We start from the raw sequence: 25,899 nt of genomic DNA, 5'->3' as shown, positions 1-25,899 counted from the left end.
CACCTCCCCAGTCACCCCATCCTCCCGCCCCCCTCCATACAGGGCCGCCTCTGGCTCAGTCCACCCAGAGTTGAGAGGACATTTACCCCGGCCCCGCAGCCTCCATCGGGCCTCGCTGGGATCCCAGCAGAGGGCACAGCCTTCCCCTCCGGCCCTTTCGGCCCCAGGGCAGACCCGGCGGCTCTCCGGACCCTCCCTGGCCTCCTGTCTGCTCCCTCAGCTAACCCAGAACCCGATGACTAAGGTGCCGGGAACTGGCAGCGGGGCAGGGGGTGAGTGGAGGTCACCACCACGACCTCCTGGGTCCTGGGCCACAGCACAGCACCGCCCCCCCCCCACCCCACCCCACCCAGGGAGGGCCAGTGGCGTCACCACTGAGCCCCACCCCCCACTACCTCGACAGCCCTAGAACGTCTGCCCCCTGGTGGCAGAGGAAGGGGAGGTCAGCAAGGCCAGGAGCACAGAGCGCTCCGGCAACCCTGCGGCCGCCCCAGGCCCCACAGGGCTTCCTGCAGCCCCTCCACCTGCCGCAGCGCCTCCGCACCCCTGCCGCCCAGCGCCCCTCAGCTGCTGGTAGTCAAGGACTTGAGCTTCCTGGGCTCTGCTCCCCTGGTCCGTGCGACACCGCACCCCAGGCGTAGCCCCGGCGGCTCTGGTGGCCCCCGGGGCCTGTCTGGACCCACTCAGACCAAAGCCTTTGCCCTCCTCCCGTTTATTCATCAGAACTCGAGGCTACTGCCTGCGGGAAGCCTTCCCAGGTGAGGACTGTTTCTAACCTGTCAGTATTTCTCATGGTGACCAGGAAATCCCAACCACCAAATAAAAGGTCATCAGTGGTAGGACTAAAAAGTGGCTTTAAAAGACGTGGCCCAAGGGGCGCCTCGGTGGCTCAGTTGGTTAAGCGTCCAACTCTTCATTTCCGTTCATGATCTCACGGTTCATGAGTTCGAGCCCTGTGTGGGGCTCTGTATGGACAGTATGGAGCCTGCTTGGGATTCTCTCTCCCTCTCTCTGCCCCTCCCCCACTCGCTCACTTGCACTCTCTCAAAATAAATAAACATTAAAAAAATAATAGGGGCGTCTGGGTGGTTCAGTCAGTTAAGCGTCTGACTTCGGCTCAGGTCATGATCTCGGGGTTCATGAGTTCGAGCCCCGCATCAGGCTCTGTGCTGACAGCTGGGAGCCTGGAGCCTGCTTCGGATTCTGTGTCTCCCTTTCTCTCTACCCCTTGCCCACTCACACACTCTGTCTCTCTCTCTCTCCCTCTCTAAAATAAACATTAAAAAATTTTGTTTTAAGTAATAAAAAATTTAAAAACTGGCCCAAGACTATCTGCAGAGAACTGAGGTGGGAGGTAAGAGCCTTACAGACAACAGGCCTAAATCCATCCACTTCCAGAATACACCAGGACCCTCCCTAAGGGCCACATCCTGCCTCCCAGCCCAGAGCCCCCGCATCTCGGTCACGACGCAGCCCCCCGTGTCAGGGTCCCAGGGGTGCGGCAGGCCAGGAGGGCTGGGCTGCATGTGCAGGCAGCACATCGGGTACAGAGGACAAAGCTTTGGACTCGGGATCTCAGATTTTGGGGCCCGTCGACCCAGGTGACCACCTCAGATACCCCGGCGAGTGGCCTCGGCCCAGGTCCCGCAGCCTCCGCAGCGGAGTGCCAGTGGGTTGATGCTCTTTCCTGAAGACGGCTGGAGGCACCGCCACGGGCAGCTGTAGCCCCAGTGTCCCCGTGGGATGAAGGAGCCCTGTCTGGCTCCAGCCCCAAGTAGGTCAGATTTCAGATAAGTGGGTGGTTTTCCTGTAAGTGACGAAACCCTCCGCCGTACTTAATGAGAAACAGACTCCTCAACTTACCCAACACGCAAGACCGCGAGCTCGGGGAGACCCTCCCTCCCGCCTCTTCCTTCTCACGCCCGGGTCCCCACGCCGCCACACGCTCCAAATGACCCCTTGGCCGTAACCTTCACCTTCCCATCTGTCACCAGGACTGTCAAACGGCGAGCTTCTCCAACGGCCCGGCACCAGGGCCTCTCCCTTCAGGGCTCTTCTCGACGCCCTGGTATCGGGAAGCCGCTGCAGTCGAGTGCGGCCGGAGCCCCGGCACCCCCAGCACCCCGCTCCGGTAGTGGCCGCAGGACGCATGGTCCCAGGACAGGTGTGGGTCTCCCGCCCCTGCCTCAGCCCTGCCCCTCGGAGGAATCAGGCCACCGGTCTTGCTGCACGTGGCATCCCAGTGCAGAACCGCCAACCCAAGTCTGTGACCCTGCCGCCTCCCTCCCCCAACCACTCCTCCCTCTCTAACAAAAAGCTAGGGGTCCAGAAGTCCCCAAGGAGACCTGCCTGGCCCCCAAGCTCCACACAAATCTTCCAAGCCGTTCATGGCCAATGGCAACTGGTTGTCAACGTGAGTCCTTTCCAGGGACATTTCACCACTTCACCTCCTGCTGGACCGAAACAGATGTGAAGCGACTCTTTCACGTCACAGAAAGGACCTCCTCTAGTCTCCAGAGACACCAGAGATCAGCGATACTTTCCAGATCTGGGACCACAGGCCCCCGCCCCATACGAAGTCGTAGGCACGCCTCCAGAGTCTTCAATGGCCACGAACCCAGTTTAGACGGTGGGCCCAGGGGAGAAAAGCAAGGCAATCATGAGGCAGGTTGTGAGGGTCGGGGCGGGGGGTGCATTACACTAGGTACAGTCAGACCGAGGAACAGGAAAATGCAGGAGAAAGATCCAGAATGGAAAAAGGAGAGCACACGAAAAAGTAGGAGAGGGGTTAGGGCGAGCAGTGTCCGTCAGACTGAATGTTTTATTTCAACAGACATCCCTGGTTTAAAATTAAAAAAAGAAAAAAAAAAAAAAAAGATGGAGGGAGGGGTTCACCATTTCATCACACCCACGAGGGAGCAAAACTCCCATCCAAGGACTCGGAGCCCCGTCTGAAGTATCACCGCTCGAGTCTTTGCTCCAAGACAGAGAGGAGCTGAGTTCTCTAACTTCTGTTAAGAAAAATCTATCAAACGTGTTCATCCTCGCGGAGGCGAGGGCTGGGTCCCCAGGGAAGGAGGCCCTGGACTTGGAGGCAGCAGGGGTCCCGGAGGTGAGGCCGTGGCGCCGGGCTGCAGGAGGTCCCGGGGGCAGTCGGGTCCGGAGCCCTAGAACCCGTACTTGGCTTGGGTCTGCCGGCGGCTCAGCTTGTTCTCGGACCAGGCGTTCTTCAGCTCCAGCTCCCGCTCCTTGGCCTGCGGCGAGAGACACGGGCGGGAGGGGCGTCAGCCTGGGGTGACAGACTTCTCCCCCAGCCTCTGTGAGCTTCCCGCACCAGCCCCTTTCCCCCCTGGAACACGTCCAGGAAGTAGCAAATCTCCTGCCAGACTGTTTCCTCTGACTCAGGTCGAAGGGGAGATCCCGAGAAAGCAAAGAGCTAACAGGGTTTAAGCAGAGCAAAGACTCAAGGATCCCTGGCCCCGGGGGCCCGGCTGGCTCAGTCGGCGGACAGTGCAACTCGACCTCGGGGTCCCAAGTGTGAGCTCCACGTGCGGTGTGGACATGACTTAAAAAATCTTTACACGGGCCCCTGGGTGGCTCAGTTGCTTAAGCGTCCAACTCTTGATTTCGGCTCAGGTCATGATCTCACACTTCATGAGTCAGAGCCCCTCGTCAGGCTCTGGGCTGACAGTGTGGAGCCTACCTGGGATTCTCCCTTTCCCTGCCTCTCTCCCTCCCTCTCTCGCCGCCCCTCCCCTGCTCGTGCATGCTCTCTCTCTGTCTCTCAAATAAATAAACATTCAAAAAGTAATAATAAATACATAAAATCTTTACAAAAACAGAACAGAAGCATCCTGGTCCTACACCTGCTGGAATTAAAACCGAATCTCTCCAGTGGAAACCTGACAGAGGTGAGCTGGAATTTGCATCTGAAAGGAGGACATCAGATGCCTTGGATGCCCGACCAGCCAAGCGGGAGAGGACAGTGTCAAAGATGTGGACAGGGCCACACGGGACACCAAGCGACAGCTGTGTCTCGAGATGGAGTGTCACTGCTGTGCTGCACACGGTGGATGTGGAACCCTAGAAATTCACACCCCTTTCAAGCACAAACTGAAGCTGTGAAATACAGACTGGAAGGCACCAGAATTGTGACTTTCCTCTGCTGACCTCAACGCCACACTTGGGGACCCTACAGGCACCACCTGAGAAGGGGGGCTCGCCAACCCCACCCCGCCAGAGTTAGCTGGTATCTGCCCACCTCCCATTGGTTAAGGGGCGGAGGTGAAGAGTTAGGGTTTAGGGACACCTGGGTGCCTCAGCAGGTGAGCACTGGACTCTTGATCTTGGCTCAGGTCACGATCTCACCCTTCATGAGTTCAAGCCCCGCCCCTTCCGACTCTGCGCTGACACTGCAGAGCCTGCTTGGGAGTCTCTCTGCCCCTCCCCCACTCGCGCTCTCTCTCAAAATAAACATTAAAAAAAAAAAAAGGGTTTGGGCTTAAAAGAAAACCCTACCCTCGAATCCTTTCCCTACAAATAACAAGTCAGGATAAGGACACAGGGGAGTCCCTGAAAAGGAAGGTGAACCATTGACAAGAACAGCAAAAGCAGATTTCCCCCTGAAATCACCAGGCAGCAATGTGTCCCCAGGGAAAGGGCCAGAACAGCACGTTCCCATCTGGGTCTCAGACAGCGTTTGGCACAGGAGGTCTCCAAAAGATGTCTGCTTAATGATTAAATAAGTGAGAGTTGCTGGGTCCTATCAGGTAAGTGACATTCTAATTCCAGAAGACATGTTTGGATTAGCTGCGATTTTTAATTATTTGTGTTGTTTCCTGCCACAGAAGTGGAGACTACAAAACCAACATCCTTATCAGGTGGATGTTCTGTTAAAAGCTGGTGAACCCATTTTTTTCTTTAGATTCTTAAATCCCTAGATAGATAAACTCGCCATTTATTTCTGATAAACTTGCCATGTAATAGAACCGTAGGAGAAACCACTTTGCTGCCCTCCGCGTGCATGTTTGGGTATCTGAATCTCCACCTAGTTTACTCACAAGCCCCTGGCACTTGAGGCTGAAGGGAAGTGGGAAGTGACAGGCGCCAGGGCGAGGCGGGGTGGGGTGGTAGGAGATTCTGAAGGACACATCCCCCCCCTAGTGGCCACATGGAGAACGGACCCTGGGAAGCTGGTGCCTGGCACCTGGGCTTCCAGCCCACGGGGCGGTGAAGGGGCCTCGGGCCCGCAGTCAAGGGGTCTCAGCCGGCTGTCCCTGGGGTCTCCGGGGACCCTCTCACCTGATGGATCAGGTACGTGATCTGGTGCTTCCGCCGCTGCTGGCCCGTTGGCTGCTCCCCTTTCTTCTGCAAGGGAAGAAAACACACTCTTTAAGCCACAGGAAGAAAAGGAGAAGTATCACACGTGCCCAGATGGTGCAAGGCTGGGGCTTAGAAACCAAGTACTTGGCCTAAAACCTGGGGGAGAAAAGTCAGCTTGGGGCTGTTTTTATGTCTGTACGCTCACAAAACGGTTTTTATTAAAACCATTATGCCAAAAACCCAGGCTAAGAAGCTCTGCCTGAAATAGCCTGCTAATATCTCTGCTGGACTGGAGATGCTTTGAGGTCAGGATTGCGTCTTCTGTTTCTTTGGTAACCCTACCCCACCCCACCCCACCCACCCCCAGCGACAAGCACAGGGCTCTGCCCACAGTGGGCACTTGAAGCTGGCTGTATTACGTGTAGTGACTCTACAACAGCTTCTGTTCCAGGGCCTGGGTGACCTCCCTCCCTCTCGTAATCCTGCCCGTCTCCGCCTCAGCCCTCCCTGTCTCTGTCCCTTTCTCCCCGGCAGGCCAGCCACCCAGCCTGCTCCTACCTACAGCTTCCCCAGCTCTCCCATCCCCAGCCTCTAGCTGAAAGCCCGCCCCCGCCCCCCCTCCCCGGCGTGTGCCTCCCCAGAGACCCTGGAATCAGAATTTTCACCACCACCCACCTCTCCCCAGTCTTCCAGCCTCCACCGGTAACTACACCCAAGCCCTAACCAAGCTCTGAAGCAAAAGCTTTACTGTCAAAGTCTATACTGGTCTGGGCTTTTTCATCCTACGGTTTTCCTGCCCCACCAGTGCTGCCTCAGACCAGAAGCATCCTATCAGCCCCACCCAGCCCCCAACACTCCTCTCTAGAGGGTCCTCGGCAACCCCCCATCACTCATCAACTTTCTCCCGGCTGTGCCGTAAAGCCCTCGAGGACACGAACCGTAGGTTTCTCTTCTTTTTAAACAGTCGAGCTGTAACACCATGAGGCGGTGCAAAGAAAGTAAGGACCCAAGCAGCAGCAAACCCCCAATTCCTGGCTGCTGTGGGACACCGTTTAACGTCACCATCAAAGCCGACAAGCACGATGCACTCGCTGGCCACGGTGGACGCCACCCACGGCGGCTGTCACACGGAACAGTGATGCTTCCGACCCGGTTAGGAGAGCACGCTCCCCCCAGTGGTTTTTCCAGGAAACACGGATGGCTCTGTGCTGATCTAACCACAGCCCTCTGCTCTGTCCTGTACGACCGCCAGCATTCGGTGAAAACAAACGGCCAGAGCTCAGACGGCCATCTGTGGCCACAGAACAGAGCGGAGAGAGTGGGAGGGAGAAGGGGAGAAGATGCCCGACCTTGGCCTTGCTGGTGCTGGGCTTGAATCCAGGGCTTCCCCACATTCCGCCCCCCGTGGCAGGCTCATAAATGTCCATGTTTGCTGTGCTCAGCTACTAGGTGGAGAGGGGTCCCTCACGCTGACTGAAGAAAACTAGCACAGGAAGGCAGGCGTGTGGTGTGGGAAGTGTGGAGAATAAACACCCGAAAAGCCCCCAGCTGGCGACAATAAGTAACAGCAAAAAAGGAGAGGGGAGGGGGTGCATACTCAGAACCGGAGCCCCCAGGACTCTGCTGTTCCATCCACACTTCAAAGATGTGCTGAGCCAGGCCCCACCCTGGCAGGGTGGAGGCGGGAAGTGACAGAGGGAGAGGGCAGGGCAGCTGCGGGTTCTGTCCCACCGGGGAGACAGCCACAACGCATCAAAGCTCTTCCCGAGTCGCCCAGTCTCGGTGACAAGACTCCACCCCCCAGACAGAAAGCAAAGTGCCGCAAAGTTCTGGAAAGTTCTGGAAGGCGGAGGCTGCATCCGTGAGGCTCGGCGCAGGCTCCAGTTCCACGGGTGGTAGGCATCTGTGAAAGGTGCTGGGGGGTAACCATCGGGTGTGGGGTCGGGACAGGAGCAGGCCCAGATTCTGCTCTGGGCACCCCCCACCCCCAAGTCAGCCGTGCAACAGACCCTTCCCACTTACTTTGCTGAATGACTTCATGGTTTTCTCTTCTGTCAACGACTTGGTCATCCACTGCTGAGCCCCACTGAGCTGGTCGTCACCTTTGATCTCCACAAAGTTGACTTCCTCCCTCCCTCGGTTCCTCTTGCCCTGTAGCCGCTTAAACTGGAAAAGGAGACAGAGAGCAGTGGGGGATCTGGGTGAGAGATCGGGGACTCACTAGAAACCCAGAATTTATGGAATCATCTTACGACCATCCCCCCGCCCCCTGTGCTACCCACGGCGGCCGTCACACGGTGCAATGATGCTTCCCGACCCAGTTAGGAGAACACAATTAAGTGTCCTTAACTCCCCCCTGTGCGATACCCCATTTCACCCCCCACCTATCAAACTCGTCCGATGCCCAATGAAGGGCTGCCGCCCAGACGTTCTCCTGCCCTCAGGGAAAGGGAGGCCAAGGCGGTACCCCCAAACATGAGCGAGTACGGGGGCGGGGGATCACTGCTGGGAACATGTGCTCAAACTATGCGTAAGTTCAACGTACCGAAAAGGACTGCATACAATTTTCAGATTAAGAATTCAGAGTAGGGGCGCCTGGGTGGCTCGGTCGGTCAAACGTCCGACTTCAGCTCAGGTCATGATCTCACAAGTTCGTGGGTTTGAGCCCCACGCCGGGCTCTGTGCTGACGGCTCGGAGCCTAGAGCCTGCTTTGGATTCTGTGTCTCCCTCTCCCTCTGTCCCTCCCCTGCTTGCACTCACCTTTCTCTCTCTCTCTCTCTCTCGCTCTCACTCTCAAAAATAAACAAACATTAAAAAAAAGAAGAATTCAGGGTAAAAAAAAAAAATCTAGGATTCTTCCTCTAAAAATTGGTTTTTACACGTGCGTTCCTTCTCATTGGTTTGTCATCACAAAATCAGCAGACTCCACACCAGAGTGGACCTCAGAGGCGGAGCTGGGAGAGAGGGAGCCTGGCAAGATTTCTAGGAGGCTGCCGCTCTCTCTTGCCCTCCTCACCGAAAGGGCAGGTCACACCAATGTCGCCCGGACTCGTGTGGGTGAGGGGACTCTAATTGAAACACTCAGAGACCTGAGTGCAGGCCAGGCCCAGCTCTCAGCGTCACTGGTGAGGTCTCCTCCGAGGGACTCTACCTGCAGGAAAGAACTCTCGCCCCTGGCTGAGCTCTCTGCTGCCTCCCAGGCTGAGGACAAAAAGGGCCCAACTATGGACCGTGTCAAGGATACACCTGCAGGGGACACAGTGACAGCAGGAAGAAGCATGCGGAGGGATGGACACCTCTCTGTGAAGAGGCGAGAGGGGGTTATTTTTCCTAAGAGGCTGAATGCAAAAAGAGCACACCCCCACTTCCCCAGCCCCCTCCTGACAGGCTGAGACCTCCCTACGGAGAGAACAAGATTTCCCGTCCGGAACACAGCCTGACGGGACCCGGGGTTTTCTCTCTCCTTGTGCTGAGGTGAGGGAGCCCAGCGGCAGGGGATCCAGGCGTGTGAACACAGGAGTCATTCACTGTGGCTGCTGTCCTCTCCCCAAATCCATCGTCCCCTTCACCTTTAACGTGAAGGAGCCCAACATTCTGGCATATCACCACCCAACTGGATAAAAGACTATCCCACCCCTGGGCTCCCCCTGAAGCCACATGTGGTCACGTGACCAGACTCTAGTCAACGAGACAGAAATGGAAGCGCTGGTAGGAACTCTGGGGAGATGTGGGGGAGGTCTCCCCAAAGGAGAAGAAGATACTCTTCCTCGGTCTCTCCACCTGCCGCAGAACAGCGGCCGCAATGCAGGCGAGAGAGCGGCAGCCTCAGCCACCACCGACCAGAGCACAAAGGCCACAATGCAGGGACAGCAGAGGAATCACCACAAGGCGCCCGGATCCCCAACAACTATGCAGGGCTGACTCCGGCCTTCTTTGAGGAAGAAAAAAGTTAACTCCTCTGATGTAAGCCACTGCACTTTGGGGTTTCTGCCACAGCGAATCCTAACTGAATATAGTTAAAACAAACAAACAAACAAACAAACAAACCCCACACCCAGTGCAGAGCCCAATGCAGGGCCTGAACTCTCGACCCTGAGATCAAGACCTGAGCAAAATTCCACCACAGGGGTGCCTGGGTGGCTCAGTCAGTTGGGCGTCCGGCTTTGGTTCACGTCATGATCTCGCGGTCTGTTGAGTTCGAGCCCGCGTCAGGCTCTGTGCCGACACCTCGGAGCCTGGAACCTGCTTCGGATTCTGTGTCTCCCTCTCTCTCTGCCCCTCCCCCGCTCACACTCTGTCTCTTCCTGTCTCTCAAAAATTAATAAACGTTAAAGACCTGAGCTGAGACCAAGAGTCAGATGATCAAACAACTGAGCTATCCAGGCCCCCCTCCCCAAAAGGTTTCTTTACTTTTGCATTTGAAACCTGGCGTCCATGGGTCAAAGATGGTCACCCGTGCTTTATTAACTTACTGCTTCGTCATCGATGAAGGAGGCGTCTGGGGCAATTTCCTGGGGGGGGACCAGGGCCGGGTCCTGTGCAGGATAGTAGCCACCACTGTAATAATCCTGCAGTCAAGAGAGGGAAAAAACACACCAACTGAGGGGCACAGCGGACAGGGGACAAGGTCTGGAGCAGAGCAAACCCTCACCAAGTGGCAGCGGAGGCACCCGCACCACCGGCCCCTCAAGCGGCCCAGGTAGAGGCGTGCGTCCCGAGGACCCATCCGTAACTCAGAAGACCCTCTGCAGCTTCTCCGATCGGTACCGTCCAGGTGGCTATAGCTCAGGGAAGGGGGACGAGAAACAGGCATTCTCTCCTGCTTCGGTTGCTCCCCTCTCCCTCGGTTGCTCCCCAGGGTGAATCCCAACCCTCACGCCACAGTGCCCTCAGCGCCACACCTCCTGCCCGTGAGATGGAGACACGCTCGGCTGTGAGCAGGGGAGAGGTGTGAGGGCGCACCGTTCCCGCTCTTTGTCTTAATCTTGGGCCTGTGGACCCAAGGACGCTGCCTGCAACGGGGAGGGAGGGTGCAGATCTCTGATATGAAATAAATCGCCACACACCTGAAACTAACATAACATCCATCGTGTCAACTATAGTTCTTTTCTTCTTTTCTTTTTTTTTTCAGGGAGTGCGGGAGAGGCAAAGGGAGAGGGAGAGAGGATCTTAAGCAGGCTGCACACGCAGCACAGAGCCCGACGAAGGGCTCCATCTCACATCCGTGAGATGATGCCCTGAGCAGAAATCAAGAGACGCTGAACCGGCCTCTGAGCCACCCAGACGCCCCTCAACTATACGTCAATAAAAACCTAACATAAAATAAATGGCTTTCAGACTGGTACGGAATTTACAAAGCCAGGAACAAGCCAAGGTGTGTGTTCCCGGGCACTCGGCTCAGGAATCTGATGACCACCCTGGAGCTGAGCTGTCGGAGGCTGCTGCGGTCCCGGAGGAAGAGGGGTGCAGGCAGGACGAGCCCCCAGGAGGCCAGCCAGGTGGCCCTCGGGCTGAGAAGCGGCTTCCTCCCGGCCCACGCTTTCTCCCAATTCTTCCACTTTTGCCCAAAACTCCAAAAAATGCCCCTTGAAGAACATTCATTTTATAGTGAACTAAATGGAAAGTAAGGTTTAACACTGACCGAATAAAACACGTAAGAATCCAGAGCGATGAGAGCACGATTTTCTATGAAAGCATTCACAGAAAGATACGTGGAACTGCAGGGTCCCGAGTGCACATTACATGTTTCACGTGCACGGACTCCCTCAGTGCAGTTTATAAATAAATACAGAATGCCTGGTTGTTGTTCCTTTAAATGGCTTTGGTTGTTGTTGTGTTTTGTTTTGTTTGGCTGAACAGGTCAGAACACTGGCGAGTCCCTGAGCCCCTGGAGCCCTCTCCACCCAGGACTGTGATGCCGGGAAAGTCTTTCCTAAACCCACTCACCTGGCCTCCCATATCCTCTGACGCCACTCACAACAGAGCTAAGCAGCTCTTCCAAATGGCACTGGGATAAAAAGTTATCCCAACTCTTTCCTGGGCATTTGCTCTGGCCCGGGCACCATGCCACGCTGATGGGCTTGTCCCAGCATCGCTACGAGGCCACTGCTGTTACCCCCCCCCCCCCCCCCCCCCGTACAGCTGAGGAATCTGCCCAGACTCACACGGCTTGGGATTTCAAGCCCAACCCCCCCTCAGACCCCACTGTCTGTCACAGCACAAATTACGGTCCCCTGGCTCCCTGGGACAGGGGCTCCCATCCTTTCACCTTCCCGTGGCTCCTGCCTTCCCCCCTCTCCCCTTCTGTGTTCGACTCTCCAGATCCCCTTCGCCCTCAGCCCCTCCTCTCCTTCCTTCCTGCTCAGTGCACCCCTCCGGTTCACTCAGCCTCACCATCCACACCAGGGGGTCTTGGATCTCCCGCCCTCTCCCTACACCTCCCGCCAGCTCCTACGGGGCTGGTTTCCAGAACAAACGTATCAGTTATGTACTTCTCCCTGTCAGACTTCAAGACGGGCCCTTTTTCAGAACAAAGGTGGTACGTTTTGAGGCCGGAGATATACAGGAAAATCAAGGCGCTGGAAGACATTAATTCAGCCAAAGCAAAACCACAGAGGCCGCAGGACCGGCTCAGAGCTCTCCGTGACCTCCACGCTCCAACGCGCCCTGGCCCGCCCTCCGGACCACCTACCCACCTGATAATAAGCACCAGCGGCATTGGCATCGCCATATGTGGAAAACTGGTTATAGCCGTAGTCATCCCCAGGCTTAGGCATCCAAGGGGCCCCACTTGAGCCCGCTGCCATCTTGAATTCGAGGGGGGCATTGGCTGCGTCGTCCTGGAAGGCCGGCTCCGGTTCCGTGCCTGGAGGCAGCTCTTCAGGGACGGCAGGGAGAGGGTAAGGGTATGGCTCAACTCCAGGCGGCTCAGCCTTGTCAGGGAGGGAGAAAAAGTTCTCGGGGGCTACTTCCTCATCACTGTCGTCCTCCTCCTGCGTGATCTGCTTCGTCACCTGTAGGGCAGCACTCTTGGCGGCAGCCTTGATGGCAGAGGGTGACGGAGTGGTGGTTGTGGTGCCCACGACAGAGGCGAGGGAAGAGGGCTTGGTCTTAGAAGCCTGTCTGGAGGGCTTAGCGTCAGAGGAGCCATCCGCGGGCTTCCGGGAGGAGGCGTGGGGCAGGGGCAGCCTGCCAGTCTCTTTCACAGGCAGGTTTTTAGGCTGGGGAAGCAAGGCAGACAGGCCAGCGCCCTCGCCGGATCCCTGGTGAGCACAGGTTCGGGGAAGGAGGGAAAAAACGTGCCAAGTGAGATCTGGTGATACGCGTTATCAACACCAAGAACAAGAAGCACAGATAGGCGCTCCGGCCTAAAATCTCATCGGCCCCTGCTTCCTTCTCAACTCTGCCCGCTGCCTCGCTGGGGGATCCCATCTGCCTCCTACCTCAGGCCCCTCTGCTGGCTGCTTCTCCCAGGGAAGACATCACCCCTGTTCTCCTCGGCTCCACACCAACCCAGCTCCGCTGCCCTGTGCCCCAGAGCCTTCCCTGAGTCTGTGGCTTTTGGTGACTACGATGCTTTTAATCCCACATCATCCCTTCTTCCCAGAAAGCCCAGGGCTCTCTCCAGCTGATCGCTCTACCTCTCTCCAGGGCTTGAAGGTTCTTAACATAGGAACTCCCTGCTTCCCTGGGATTGCTACTCAAAGTCAAGAACAGGGCTCTGTCCAAAAGACCTTCACTCCTGTTGCCCAAAGTCCTCTCCCCTGCCCAAGGAAAGCCCTATACGTGTGGCACATTCAGCTTATGCCAGAGTCGAGCATTTAACTTCTCAATCTGTAAGCTAAATGACTCAGCCCATCCCGAGTTCCTACTGCACGGAAAAATCTCTCCGATTCTGCTTTCTGTATGCCACGGGGCTAGCCTGGCCTAACTGGAGGGCCGAGGGAGGTGTCAGTCTAAAAAAGGAGAATGGAACAAGGCCACCATGCCCCTATCCTGGAGGACCAGTATACTTCAGCCCCTCGGCCAAGCAACGCCCAGAGCAAGTGAAGAAAGGCTGGTGAGTCAGGCAGGCAGAACAGTTCATCTGGCCAGTGGGCTCCTCCCCTGCTGTCTGTCCACAGCTCTGGAACATTCCAGCCAGGCGGACCGCAGAGACTCAAGCACGTAGGGAGCGGGCCCAGGTGCCACGTGGTTCACATGCTCAGGCTACCTTGAAGCGTCTGACTTCTCAGATGGCATCTGGGGTCACAGCCACACCCCTGTGCAGCACTGGGTCCCCACTCCGCCCGACAGCTGAGCCAGTGTCCCCCCAGCCCCTCCGCCAGCTGGGAGGCTGCTCTGTGCTCCGGAGGCCCTCTGAGCCAGTGCCCCCATGACTCAGGCTGCCCTTACCCACCCCCTCCAGGAAGCCACCCTGGGTAACGGAGAACCGGCCTCCAGCAGCCTCAGCTGCCAGTTTTGGCCGCAACTCCTCTTCCGTCACCCCCCCCCCCCCCGACACAGGGCCAGGACGTCTCTCTCCCCTCCACATGACTGCGCCCGGAGAGCTCCCAGCAGTGGAGGTGACAGCAGAGTCAGGGAAAGGGGCAGCTCTGGCGTCACACGCCTGAGTCACGACATAATCTGACAAAGGCAGGACCGCTTTTGCTTTTGTTTTCCCTGAGACATACGATCCACAAGATCAGAGAGCACGTAAGTCCCTGAGCGCGGAGTGGAGCGGGAAGAAACTCCCGGGGGCCGGAATAAAGGCACCAGGACAGGGGAAAACAGGGCAAACGGCCGAGAGATCAGCTCCCGGCATCGTCTGGCTGAGGACTTCCGGTCTCAGGTCTGGAGCAGGAGCCAAGCGCAGCAGGGAAGGGCTGGGACTGGACGGTCAGACCCAGAGTCTGACCCCCGCCCTGCCCCACCCATCGCTGCCCGCGGGCAAGCTCCTTCACCCGTGGTTTCCACCAGCAGAATACGGGGGTGATGATAACGCCACGACTGCGGCGCTACCTTAGAATGAAATCAACTAAAGGCTGGTGAAGCACTGAGGGCTGCGCCTGGCACGGCTGACGTACTTCCTCTCCAGGTTAAAGACGAGGCGGGAGGATGACTGCACAGCACACACGTTCCAACATCGTTCTGCCCGCTCCGTTCACCCTTCCTAAACAGTCCTTTCGGCGGAAATGCGCCGCACCCACTGGCTTCTGCCTCCCTGCCACTGGCTGCCCCCAGCAGGGGTGACCCCACCAGGCCAGCACCGAGCCAACGGCGAGGGGAGGGCACACGGCACGAGGGCCGGCGGCTCCGAGAACAACCAAACCACACGGAGGGAGCTGGTCCTCAGATGCTTGCGTCTGCCCTACGTGTGAGGTGGAAACACTTCCCCGGCGTCGTGACTCTCTTTCGGGAGGCAATACGGGAAGAGAAATGGCTTCTGCCGGGTCACAAAGCTTACCTGAAGGACAGTTTTCTTCTTGGAGGGCTCATCTTCCTCGGAATCTGACTGAGAAAAAAAAGAAACGGAATAAGGCCTTCCCGCGTGAGGGCGGTGGAGGAAACACCCGCATCCAGCGAGGTCCGGACAAGGGCGGCCCACGGGTCTGTGCGGTTGCAGGGGAAGCGCCCGAGAGCTCCCTCCCTGCTCTCGAACCGCCTCAGGGCGAAGGGGTGTGTAGTGACTTCCCCAGGGCACTCCTTCTGCCCCGGGTCCTGCGGCCCAGGCTCCTTGGCATCGATTTCTAGTCCTTTAAAGTAAAAGCATTTCCTCCCGTTTAGACCTGGTGGAAAGAAAAGGCTACACCCATTTTTCCTCCTAATAAATCTGTCTGCTGGAAGACGGATGGACGTGGCCCACCATCTCCCCCAGTCTCAGCTGCCCTTCTGAAACCGCTCACGCAGACAACATAACCACACGGCCGGGCAACTCCGGCGGGAGTTAAGTGGGGTGTTAACGACTCTCTGTGCAGCATTAAAGGTCAAAGCCATTGGAGAAATCCATTCCCTCCGCAAGTATGATCTACCGTCTGCCAGACAGAGTTGCTCGCGTCCAGGAAGAAGGTGAGCAAATGGGGACGGTGAGCGCTGGGGGCAAGACAGGAGGCCACTTGTGTCACCCTCTGACTCACCGGGGCTGTCCCTAACACAAGCTCTCACACTGGAAGCTACCTGACCTTGGAGCTCAGTACCAGATCCTGAACGTCGCCATCGATCAAAAAGGAGCAAGCCTATGATTTTTCAAAGTTATTCCCCTAGGGGGCGCCTGCGGGCTCAGGCGATGGAGAGACCGACCTCGGCTCAGGTCATGCTCTGGCCGGTTCAGGAGGTGAAGCGCCCAGGGGGGCTCTGGGCCGACAGCTGGGAGCCCAGAGCCTGCTTCGGATTCTGTGTCTCCCTCTCTCTCTGCCCCTCCCCACTCGCACTCTGTCTCTCTCTTTCTCTCCAAAGTAAATAAAAGCATTAAGAATAATTACAAATAAATACATAGGGAAGCAAGTAAGTAAGTAAGTAAATCCCGGGACACCTGGGTGGCTCAGTCAGTTGAGTGTCTGACTCCTGATTTAGGGTCAGGTCCCAATCCCAGGGTCATGGGATGCGCGACGAGTGTGGAGCCTCCTTGAGATTCTCTCCCCACCCCCACCCCCACTTGCACACTCTCTCCGTCTCTGTAAAATAAAAAATAATAACGCTAAAGCATTTTTTAAAATTAAGAATAAATAACAAGTGAATTCTCAAGCCAAGAAACTTAAAAGCTTCCATGTGTTCCCAGGACCTGCTTTGGGCGTCTGCACATAAAGGGGATCAGGCAGGTCTCAGACGTGTCCGTGTGCAAGATGCTGCAAGGACTCAAACGCTCTGCTGGAATCTCTCGGCCGACCCTCACGGCCCACAAGTCCCTCCCCCGGCTCATCGGCTACAAGGACCTCATGGCGACTGAGAATCTACTCTGTGCAATCCACAGTGCATATATCGACGGATGTCCCGACGGCCGCCCCAGGCTGGGTGATGACGGGAAGACGATGCTCATGCGCTCTGCCCACGGGCACGGGGCAGGGCCTGGAGCAGGTAGAGTCCTGTCCCCTGTTCCCCAGACCGGTCCCCCCGGTGTGCCTCAAAGATTTTGTGTGTGTGCTGTGCCACGGAAGAAGTCCCCGTCCTCAAGGAACTCACGATCCAGTAAGAGTGACAAGCGGCACGTAACAAGGCAGGACAACACAAAGGGCGTCAAGTGTGGTTCAAACGCCCCCTCCACGAATCTGCTGGTCCCACGTTTGTCTCTCCTCCATGTGGGGCCTCACCTTACCGCCCAGTCCCGGCACCTGTATCAGTATGTTACAAAACCCGTAAGGGGAGTCTGTCTGGGGGACAGGGGGACAGGGGAAGAGGTGGCAGAGGGCAGGACAGTCATCTTAGGTGGCAGTCAACTCACGACGCTTCACTCGTCCTTCCAGTAACACTTCCCGGCAGGCCCTGTCATCTCAGTTTCGAGGGGGAGGGAAGGCAGCCCCAGAGAGGTCAAGTACCAGCTGGATCACGGCGGGACCAAGGGCCGGAACCATTCAGCTCGCGTGTCTCCGCAGAGACGCCGTGCCGAGTTGTCCCCTGCTGGCCCGGGCCCGAGATCTGCCCTGACCAGGCCCCTCAAGACCCCACACGACGCAGACGGGCGCACACGGCACCAAATCAGAACTACAAGTGTGAGTCTCGGCTGGGCCATTTATTTGCGGCCCCCAAGCCTGTGGAAAACAGCACGCGCACACATCACAACGATGCGCTAAAGACCACACGAGCGTCTAGCCATGGAAACGTACATACATGCAAGTTCTTGGCAGAGTTCGAGGACTCTCATTCTCTCCGGCCTGCCAAGACATCAAACTCAACCAAAAAAAAAAAAAAAAAAAAAGCAAATAAACAAAACATTAAGCCCCAAACACCTAAACATCTTGACCCGTTCTCTCTGTTCCAAACTCCATTGCCTCAGAGACCCCTGACCATCCCCTGGCCTCGTAACCACAGAGACACGTCCCCTCCCTGGCAGGGCGCGTGGGGAACCACCTCACTACCGGGCACAGGCCGTTCTCGTGACGTCTGGAGGCCCAATTAAACTTTAACATCTTAGGCAATTAGGTTCAAGTGCAACAATGTGCAAATAAACAGGTTTTGTCCAAGTCTCAGATGATTACGTTTATAAAACTGTACAAACATATATTTTTTTTTAATTTTTATTTTAACGTTTATTTTTGAGACAGCGAGAGACAGAGCATGAACGGGGGAGGGTCAGAGAGAGGGAGACACAGAATCTGAAACAGGCTCCGGGCTCTGAGCGGTCAGCACAGAGCCCGACGCGGGGCTCGAACTCACGGACTGCGAGATCATGACCTGAGCCGAAGTCGGCCACCTAACCGACTGAGCCACCCAGGCGCCCCAATTATTATTTTTTTTTAACATTTAGTTTTGAAAAAGAAAGACAGAAAGACAGTGTGAATGGGAGAGGGCCAGAGAGGGAGACCCAGAATCCCAAGCACACTTTGTGCTGACGCGGGGCTCAAACTCAAAAACCGTGAGATCATCACCTGAGCCGAGGTCAAGAGTCGGATATGCTTAACCGACTGAGCCACCCAGGCAGCCCCATAACATTTGCCACTTTAACTGCTGTGTGCACTCGGTAGCATTAAGTGCGTTCAGTGTTGTACAACCATCACCACTATTTCTGGAACTTTCCATCATCCCAAACAGAGAGGCTGTACCTGGTAAACAATACCTCCCCTTGCCTGCTCGCTGCACTCCAGCCCCAGGGACCCTCCACTCTCCTGTCCCCTGGGCTCTGCACACTGTGGGCATTTCATGTGGCTGGGATCACACGGCACGTCCCCCACTGTGGCTGGCTTGTTCCTCTTAGCGTAATGCCTTCCAAGGCCATCCACGCTGCACACGTGTCAGAGTTTCCTTCCTTTTTAAGGCTCAATGCCACGTGTGGCATGGACATGTCGTGCTGCTGTCCACTTGTGGACACCTGGGCTGCGGGCGCCTTCCGGCCGTGGAGAAGAGCGTTGCTGCGGACATGGGCGTGCGTGTGGGAGTCCTGCTCTCGGCTCTTTTCACCGAGGAATGAAACTGCCGGATCACAGGGGCGCCGGGCCGGCTCAGTCGGGGGAGCCATGCGACTCGATCTCGGGGTCATGAGTTCAAGCCCCATGTTGGGTGTAGAGCTTACTTAAGAAAAAACTTTAAAAATAATATTAAAAAAAAAAGAGGGGCACCTGGGTGGCTCAGTCGGTTGAGCGGCCGACTTCGGCTCAGGTCACGATCTCGCGGTCCGTGAGTTCGAGCCCCGTGTCAGGCTCTGTGCTGACAGCTCAGAGCCTGGAGCCTGTTTCAGATTCTGTGTCTCCCTCTCTCTGACCCTCCCCGTCTCGTGCTCCATCTCTCTTAATAATAAATAAATGTTTAAAAAAGAAAGAAAGAAACTGCTAGACTGCGGAGTAATTCCAAGTGACTTTCTGAGGAACTGCCACACTTTTCCACAGGAGTAGATCAAACGAAGGCCATAGAGTCAGCTCCTAGAGAGCAGCAATCAGCCAGTGGTGACCTGGGCAGGGCTGTGCCATCAGACCCAGAGAGGGCGACGTTCCAGGCGCCACGGAGCCTCGGGCTGGGCCAGCGCAGGCCCTCCTGGGTCTTAGAGGCGCAAACTGCTTGCGCCTCTGAAGGAGAAAGGAATGGACGTCTTGGCCTCACAAGAGCCTGAGCCTCCACGGCCACCACTGTCCTCTCCGCTCCAGCTGCCAAGAGTGACAAGACGCATGCACGGAGACTGCAGAGCAAAACGGAAACAGACATTTTCCATTAAGCCGGCCCAGTGGGATCTGCTCATCTGTCAGAGCGGTTCTCTTATCTTCCCAGGCTCGGGCTCTGGCACACGCCTGCTCCAAAAGGCCATCTCGAGCTGCCAGGGCCAGGAGCCAGGGAGGAAAGAAGGGCCCGGGCCCCGACCCCCCCAGGCTCCAAACCCGAATCACCACCACACTCCTCGCGGCTTTATCCCAATTAGCCTGACTCATCAGCCGGTTTCCGTCTTTGGTCTCCTGATCTTCTGCGGACAGGTGCCCTCCAGTTAGAGCAATGTTCCCTTTCGCCTGCCTCTCCCCTACAGCACCCTCACCGCGCTGCCTCTCCCCTGCCGCATCCTCACCATGCTGCCTCTACCCTGCCGTACCCTCACTGCGCTGCCTCTCCCCTACAGCACCTTCACCGTGTTGCCTCTCCCCTGCCACATCCTCACTGCACTGCCTCCCTCTGCCACACCCTCACCGCGCTGCCTCTCCCCTGCAGCACCCTCACCGTGTTGCCTCCCCCCTGCCACATCCTCACCACGCTGCTTCTCCCCTGCGGTACCCTCACTGTGCTGCCTCCCACCCTCACCGCGTTGCCTCTCCCCTGCCACATCCTCACCGCGCTGCCTCTCCCCTGCCATACCCTCACCGCGCTGCCTCTCCCCTGCAGCACCCTCACCGCGCTGCCTCCCCCCTGCAGCACCCTCACCGCGTTGCCTCCCCCCTACAACACCCTCACCACGCTGCCTCTCCCCTACAGCACCCTCACCGCGTTGCCTCCCCCCTACAACACCCTCACCGCACTGCCTCTCCCCTACAGCACCCTCACCGCGTTGCCTCCCCCCTGCCACATCCTCACCGCGCTGCTTCTCCCCTGCCGTACCCTCACTGTGCTGCCTCCCCCCACAGCACCCTCACCGCGTTGCCTCTCCCCTGCCACATCCTCACCGCGCTGCCTCTCCCCTGCAGCACCCTCACCACGTTGCCTCCCCCCTGCAGCACCTTCATCACATTGCCTCTCCCCTCCAGCACCCTCACCACACTGCCTCTCCCCTGCCACACCCTCACCATGCTGCTTCTCCCCTACAGCACCCTCACCGTGTTGCCTCTCCCCTGCCACATCCTCACCGCGCTGCCTCTCCCCTGCCTCACCCTCACCACGCTGCCTCTCCCCTGCCACATCCTCACCACGCTGCCTCTCCCTCACCGTGCTGCCTCTCCCCTGCCACATCCTCACTGTGCAGTCTCTCCCCTGCCTCACCCTCACCACGCTGCCTCTCCCCTACCACATCCTCACCACACTGGCCTCTCCCCTGCCTCACCCTCACCGTGTTGCCTCTCCCCTGCCACATCCTCACCGCGCTGCCTCTCCCCTGCCTCACCCTCACCACGCTGCCTCTCCCCTGCCTCACCCTCACCACGCTGCCTCTCCCCTGCCACATCCTCACCGCGCTGCCTCTCCCCTGCCTCACCCTCACCACGCTGCCTCTCCCCTGCCTCACCCTCACCACGCTGCCTCTCCCCTGCCACATCCTCACCACACTGCCTCTCCCCTGCCTCACCCTCACCGTGCTGCCTCTCCCCTGCCACATCCTCACTGTGCAGTCTCTCCCCTGCCGTACCCTCACCGCGCTGCCTCTCCCCTACCACATCCTCACCACACTGGCCTCTCCCCTGCCTCACCCTCACCGTGTTGCCTCTCCCCTGCCTCACCCTCACCGCGCTGCCTCTCCCCTGCCTCACCCTCACCACGCTGCCTCTCCCCTGCCACATCCTCACCACACTGCCTCTCCCTCACCATGCTGCCTCTCCCCTGCCACATCCTCACTGTGCAGTCTCTCCCCTGCCGTACCCTCACCGCGCTGCCTCTCCCCTACAGCAAGCACCCTCACCGTGTTGCCTCTCCCCACCGCACCCTCACCTGCTGCCTGTACAGCTGTGCTTGTCCATGGCTCTTCTCTCTCCCCAACAGGCACTGCTTGAGAACAAAACACCCCTGGACTCAACCCTACCACTCCCAAACTGTGACTGGAGACAGGTCACCTCTGTTCTCTAAACTCCTGTTTCCTCACCTGTAGACCAGGGCTGCAACCGCCCAGGCAGTGTCAGCCACTCAGCGGGTGTCCCAGAAGGGTCTGTGCCCCTTCCCGCTCCACCTCTACCGAGGGCTGAAACTCGGCTAAACCTGCTGCCGTCAACTCTTTACTTGGTTAACAGAAATGACCAAAATTAGTGAAGTCTGCCTCTCACACCCTCCAATTTTCCACTATCTGGGTAAACGATCTGGAAGTATAAGTAATCCTAACCCAGATAAGCCTCAAATTTGCTTGCTCTAAAATGCATGTTATAGGACACAAAACTTTTTCTTTTTTTTTTTTTTAATTTTTTAAATGTTTATTTATTTTTGAGAGTGAGAGAGAAAGAGACAGAGTGCAAGCAGGGGAGGGGCAGAGAGAGGGAGACACGGAATCCCAAGCAGGCTCCGAGCTGTCAGCACTGAGACCGTTGTGGGGCTCCAACTCATGAACCTTGAAATCACGACCCAAGACGAAGTCAGACTGGTAGACTGAGCCACCCAGGTGCCCCAAGGACAGAAAACTCTTACAGCAAACTCACTTTGCTAATTTTGACATTTTGTATCCTAATTTTAGAAGTCTGAGTCCATGAAATCAACAATCCTCCAGCCCAATGCGTGGGGGGGTGGGGTTAGCTCGGGTGGAGTAAGGAGAGGAGAAGGGAAAAGGAAATGACCATCTGTTCGGTGGGTCGTTCCCAGTCCCTCATGTAAACCGAAGGCTGACTGAATGTGACCTCGCGTCGCACCTGGACAGACTTGGACGCTGCCCCGCCCCGACTGCATTTGACTGATGAGCCGACCCACATCAGACCGACCGTATTCTCTCTCCTGGAACACCAGGACCGGGACTAAGAACGCGGCTCCATCTGGACTGATCACTAAAGAGAAATAAAAGACGAGAAGGGGTGGGGGTGGGGCGGCCATCTTTCATCGGCAGCAAAGGTCAAGCAGCAGAGGAAACTGATCTGCAGCCAAAGAAGCAGGAATCAAACACACAAAGATCTCCAACTTCTGACTCCAGGCCCTTTCCCCGGGTGCCTCGGGACATTCATTATTCAACCTGGCTTGAGGTGGTTTCTGATCCTTGCAACCAACTAAATCCAGCTAATCCCCAATCTGCTCTGTATTCCCTAAATAAATGGCACCACTACCCTCCGGCTGCCTGAGCTAAAAGGCAGGGGTCAACCTTGAATCCTGGCCCTCATCTAGGCCGTCCCATCGACCGCCCAGACGGCCCAGACGCTCTACCTCCTCCACAGCCCTGCCACCTGCAGCTCTCCCCAGGCCCGCGCCCGGGTGCCCAGGCCATCACTCCCTGCCACGCCGTGCCTGCCGGTCTTGCTCCCCCAGGTCTTGGCCGCTGTGCAACCAGAGAATTCTTGCTCGGCCCGTTAAGGGCGCCTCACTACCCCAGGGTCACTTACGAAGGCCTTTCCGTGGTGCCCAGAGGCCACATCCCCTGGCCTCAGCACCCCCACGTCCCCGCATCCAGCTCCGGAGCTTAACTCACTCCAGGTGCCCCGGAAGCATGGTCTCTCTCGCCGCTAAGCTCCCTGCCACATCCTGCCCCTCCGCCTGATGTGCTCCTCCCCGAGGCACCCGCTTTCTCCGGCTCCCTCTACTCACGTATCTCATCTCTGTGCAGACATCTCCCTCTGGCAGCCTCCCCAGCCTCTAGACCGGATTAGCACCCACTAGGTACGTTCCCACGGCACCAGCTCTACCATGGCTCTTCTCCGACTTGACCCGAAATCTATCTCCTCGTCCGCCTCCTCCAGAAGCTCCTTGTGGGCAGAGCCTATCACGTTCACTGTACTCTGAGCTGCTGGCACAGAGAAGCAGGCTAGGATCGAACGAACCAACGAACCAACGAACGAACGAGAGTTCAGAGTTCATTGCTGCTACTTCAACTCCAAACCCTAAAGGGAAGTCACCTAAGAAAATGTTTGTTTATTTCTCCAAACGTGCCCTGTGAGCCTACTAAGTGCAAGACACACAGCTTAGAACCGGAGGAGCACGATCCTAAAGCCAGCAGCTGCCCTCAGCTGACCATCCTGTGCTCTTGGGGACCTTTCCGCAGGAACCATGCGCTCAGAGACCGCCAGCACCAGCTCAAGATGAAGGAAGGTAGGAAACTGAAGGGGGAGGAAGCTTTGGCTTTATTTGAATGATCCAAGTCTCGAGTCTCGAGTCTCCTTCACCTTGGGGCATTCGGGAACTTTGGGCCTTCACCTTGGGGCATTCGGGAACTTTGGGAACTTCGAGAATCACACTGACAAAGGAGGGACGGGGCGGGGAGTCCTCAGGGGTTTCCTCCACCTCAGCCAGACCGAATGGAAGACTCTACAACCTTTAGAGGCAACTTGTTCTGATGCTGCCTCCCCAGACCTGCAAATGAACTCTCCGCTGTCACAGCGGAGGGAGGCAGGCTGCCTCAGAGTGCCTCCTCCCCCCAGACATCAGAGGTAAACTAGGCGGAGAACACGGCGAAGCGGAGAAGAGAGAGTGCGGAAGAAATGAACCCGTTCTCTTCGGTCTTGTTCAGGGACTTCCCTGCGCTCGAGGCAAAACCAAGACCAAAGTTTCACTGGAGACAGAAGGCTGTTTGGGATCCCGGACTTGGAAACAACAGACTCGGGGCAAAGAGAGGGTGAAGTAACGTGGAAGAAAGTTTGGAACGAGACGGGAGGGAGATCCTGGAGCCTCCTTTTCGTGAACAGTCCACATTCATTCACGTGTATTCACTCAGGGAACACCCAGGCAGCAGTCCGCACACCCCGAGCACGGTTTCGACCGCGTGGGATACGGCACGAATCAACAGGGCCTGCCTTCGGGGGGCTTGTACGGCTGCCGGAGAAAAACGAAGGGAAAGGGTGAGGGATAAGAGGCTGCAGCTCATGCAGGTGGGCCAGAAAGCCCTCCTGAGAAGCCAGCTTCCAAAGGAGCCGATGGGAGAACAAAAGGCCATCTGGGGTTAGAAGGCGAGGGGCCAGCAAGTGCAAGGAAGGGGTGACGGCCCCCAGCCAGAGCCGGAAGCCTGCAGGGCAGGAAGAGCAAAAATAAGCTTCTCCCAGAGGGCTACCAAAGGTGAGCGCAAGACTGACCGGTTCGCTTTTCAGGAGCCAGAGAGGAAAGACCTCGGCATAACCCTAAGCCCCTGCCCGCCAGCAGGCTCCATGTCTCCTTTATTCCCAAAGCACTCGCTCCAGAACAGGCCTTCTATTTTCTGTTCCAACTTGGCGGCTTCTTCTAGAAATAGAACCCAAGCATCCTATCTCCCCTAGGCTTAGCGGTACCTAAACGGGGAAACTGAGGCACCAGCCTGGAAGTGACAGACCCAGCTCTTCACCTCCACTCTGTCCTTTTCCAGGTAAGATCTTACCTGCTGGACACCTGTTACCTCCCAGAGCTCTGCAGCAGTTGAAAGGGGAAGAAGGGGAAGGACAAAACCTCCCCTTCTTCCCTAACTCCCCTCAAGAGCAGAACTCGAGATGCCTATTCTTTTCGTCCAGACCCTAATGGTTTTAGGGGCAACGGGGAAAAGTTGGTCCCGAATGTGCAGGCGAGGGCTCAGCTCAGGAATCCTGCCTCCTGTCACTTCTTCAGGTGGCGGGTCGTAAGCCGTTCTCCGGATAAGACAAGTACCACACGGCCTGGGCTGAAGACGCAACAGGGGAGCAGAAGCAGGCGCGCGGGGGCCCGGGACCGCCAGCGCCGGGGGACGGGACGTGGCCCTTCCGCAGGCGGGTCCGGCCCCGCGAAACCCGCGTGGACAAACAGCGAAGTTGACAGACTCAGCTCAGTGAATAGCAGCGTGGCAGGAACGCAGCGGTCCGCGGCCAACGGAGGCACGCACAGGAGGCAGCCCCGGAACCTCCCAGGTCCCTGGTCCGGCGGAGCCCAAACCCGAGCCGAGGGGCAGTGCGGGGGCGCCCTCCCCGGATACTCACATCCCCCTTACGCAGCTCCGGCGCCGCGATCTTCACGGGCTCTGTCCGCTTCTTTGGCTTGGGAAGGCCCAGGGGGGGCCCGGCACCGCCCACGGAGGGCGGCAGGCCGAGGCCGGGGCCCCGGGGCGAGGGCAGCCCCAATCCCAGCCCCTCCCCAACTCCCGCCGCCTCGGCCGGGCTCACGCCTGGGGGTGGGGGGAAGCCCCCCAGGCCGAAGGGCAAGGGCGGAGGCGGCTGGAGCCGGGGGTCTCCGGCGGGAGGGGGCAGCAGCAGCGGCGGGGGGAAAGCTGGGGCCAGCATCTGGGGGGGCGGAGGCAGCAGGGCCGGGCCCTTGGGTGCGGGGAGAGAAGCGAACAGGCCCCCTAAAGCGGGCCCAGATGGAGGGGCCGCCGCCTCCTCCTCCTCCGGCTCCGGCTCAGCCTCATCCGGCTCACTCTCATCGCTGCTGGCGTAAGCAACCAGCGACATGGCGCCTCCCGCCTTTGGGGCGCCCTTGCCGGCAGACGAGGCCTACTTGAGACCGGGGATGTCCGGGGGCCTAGTGGGCCCCGCCACTGGGCGGGGCGGGGCACCGAAAAGCCCGCCTTCTCCGTACTCTGGGGCTAGGCCCGGCAGGAGCCCATGGCCACGGTAGATTTCCACCGAGCAAGGCTTCCCTCTTCACTTAAGCTCCCAGTCCCGGGCAACTACACACAGCTAATGGCCGCCGAGTCACTCCGCCTCCTCCTC

The 25,899-nt window shown here is 57.7% G+C and overlaps 2 protein-coding genes across 2 annotated transcripts in view; one reads left to right on the top strand and one right to left on the bottom strand.

Moving 5' to 3' along the window:
• The window catches only part of SH2D2A (SH2 domain containing 2A), a 17,049-nt gene extending 12,383 nt beyond the window's left edge, over window positions 1–4,666 (top strand). Inside the window, exon 9 of the mRNA XM_086694122.1 lies at window positions 3,843–4,666. The gene's annotated coding sequence lies outside the window, so the exon portion shown is untranslated. The remainder of the gene's footprint in view (window positions 1–3,842) is intronic.
• On the bottom strand, window positions 2,802–25,899 carry PRCC (proline rich mitotic checkpoint control factor). The gene is made up of 7 exons (XM_086694120.1): window positions 25,171–25,899; window positions 14,769–14,816; window positions 12,019–12,585; window positions 9,796–9,891; window positions 7,345–7,488; window positions 5,302–5,367; window positions 2,802–3,254 (listed from the first exon to the last, which is right to left on the bottom strand). The coding sequence occupies exons 1-7, from the start codon at window positions 25,636–25,638 to the stop codon at window positions 3,168–3,170; spliced, it is 1,476 nt and encodes a 491-aa protein (XP_086550246.1). The 5' UTR covers window positions 25,639–25,899; the 3' UTR covers window positions 2,802–3,167.

This window comes from Puma concolor, chromosome E4 (genome assembly GCF_028749965.1).
Source record: "Puma concolor isolate L17-30 chromosome E4, mPumCon1.1.hap2, whole genome shotgun sequence".
Lineage (NCBI taxonomy): Eukaryota > Metazoa > Chordata > Mammalia > Carnivora > Felidae > Puma > Puma concolor.
This window is presented reverse-complemented; position numbering and strand designations above follow the sequence as displayed.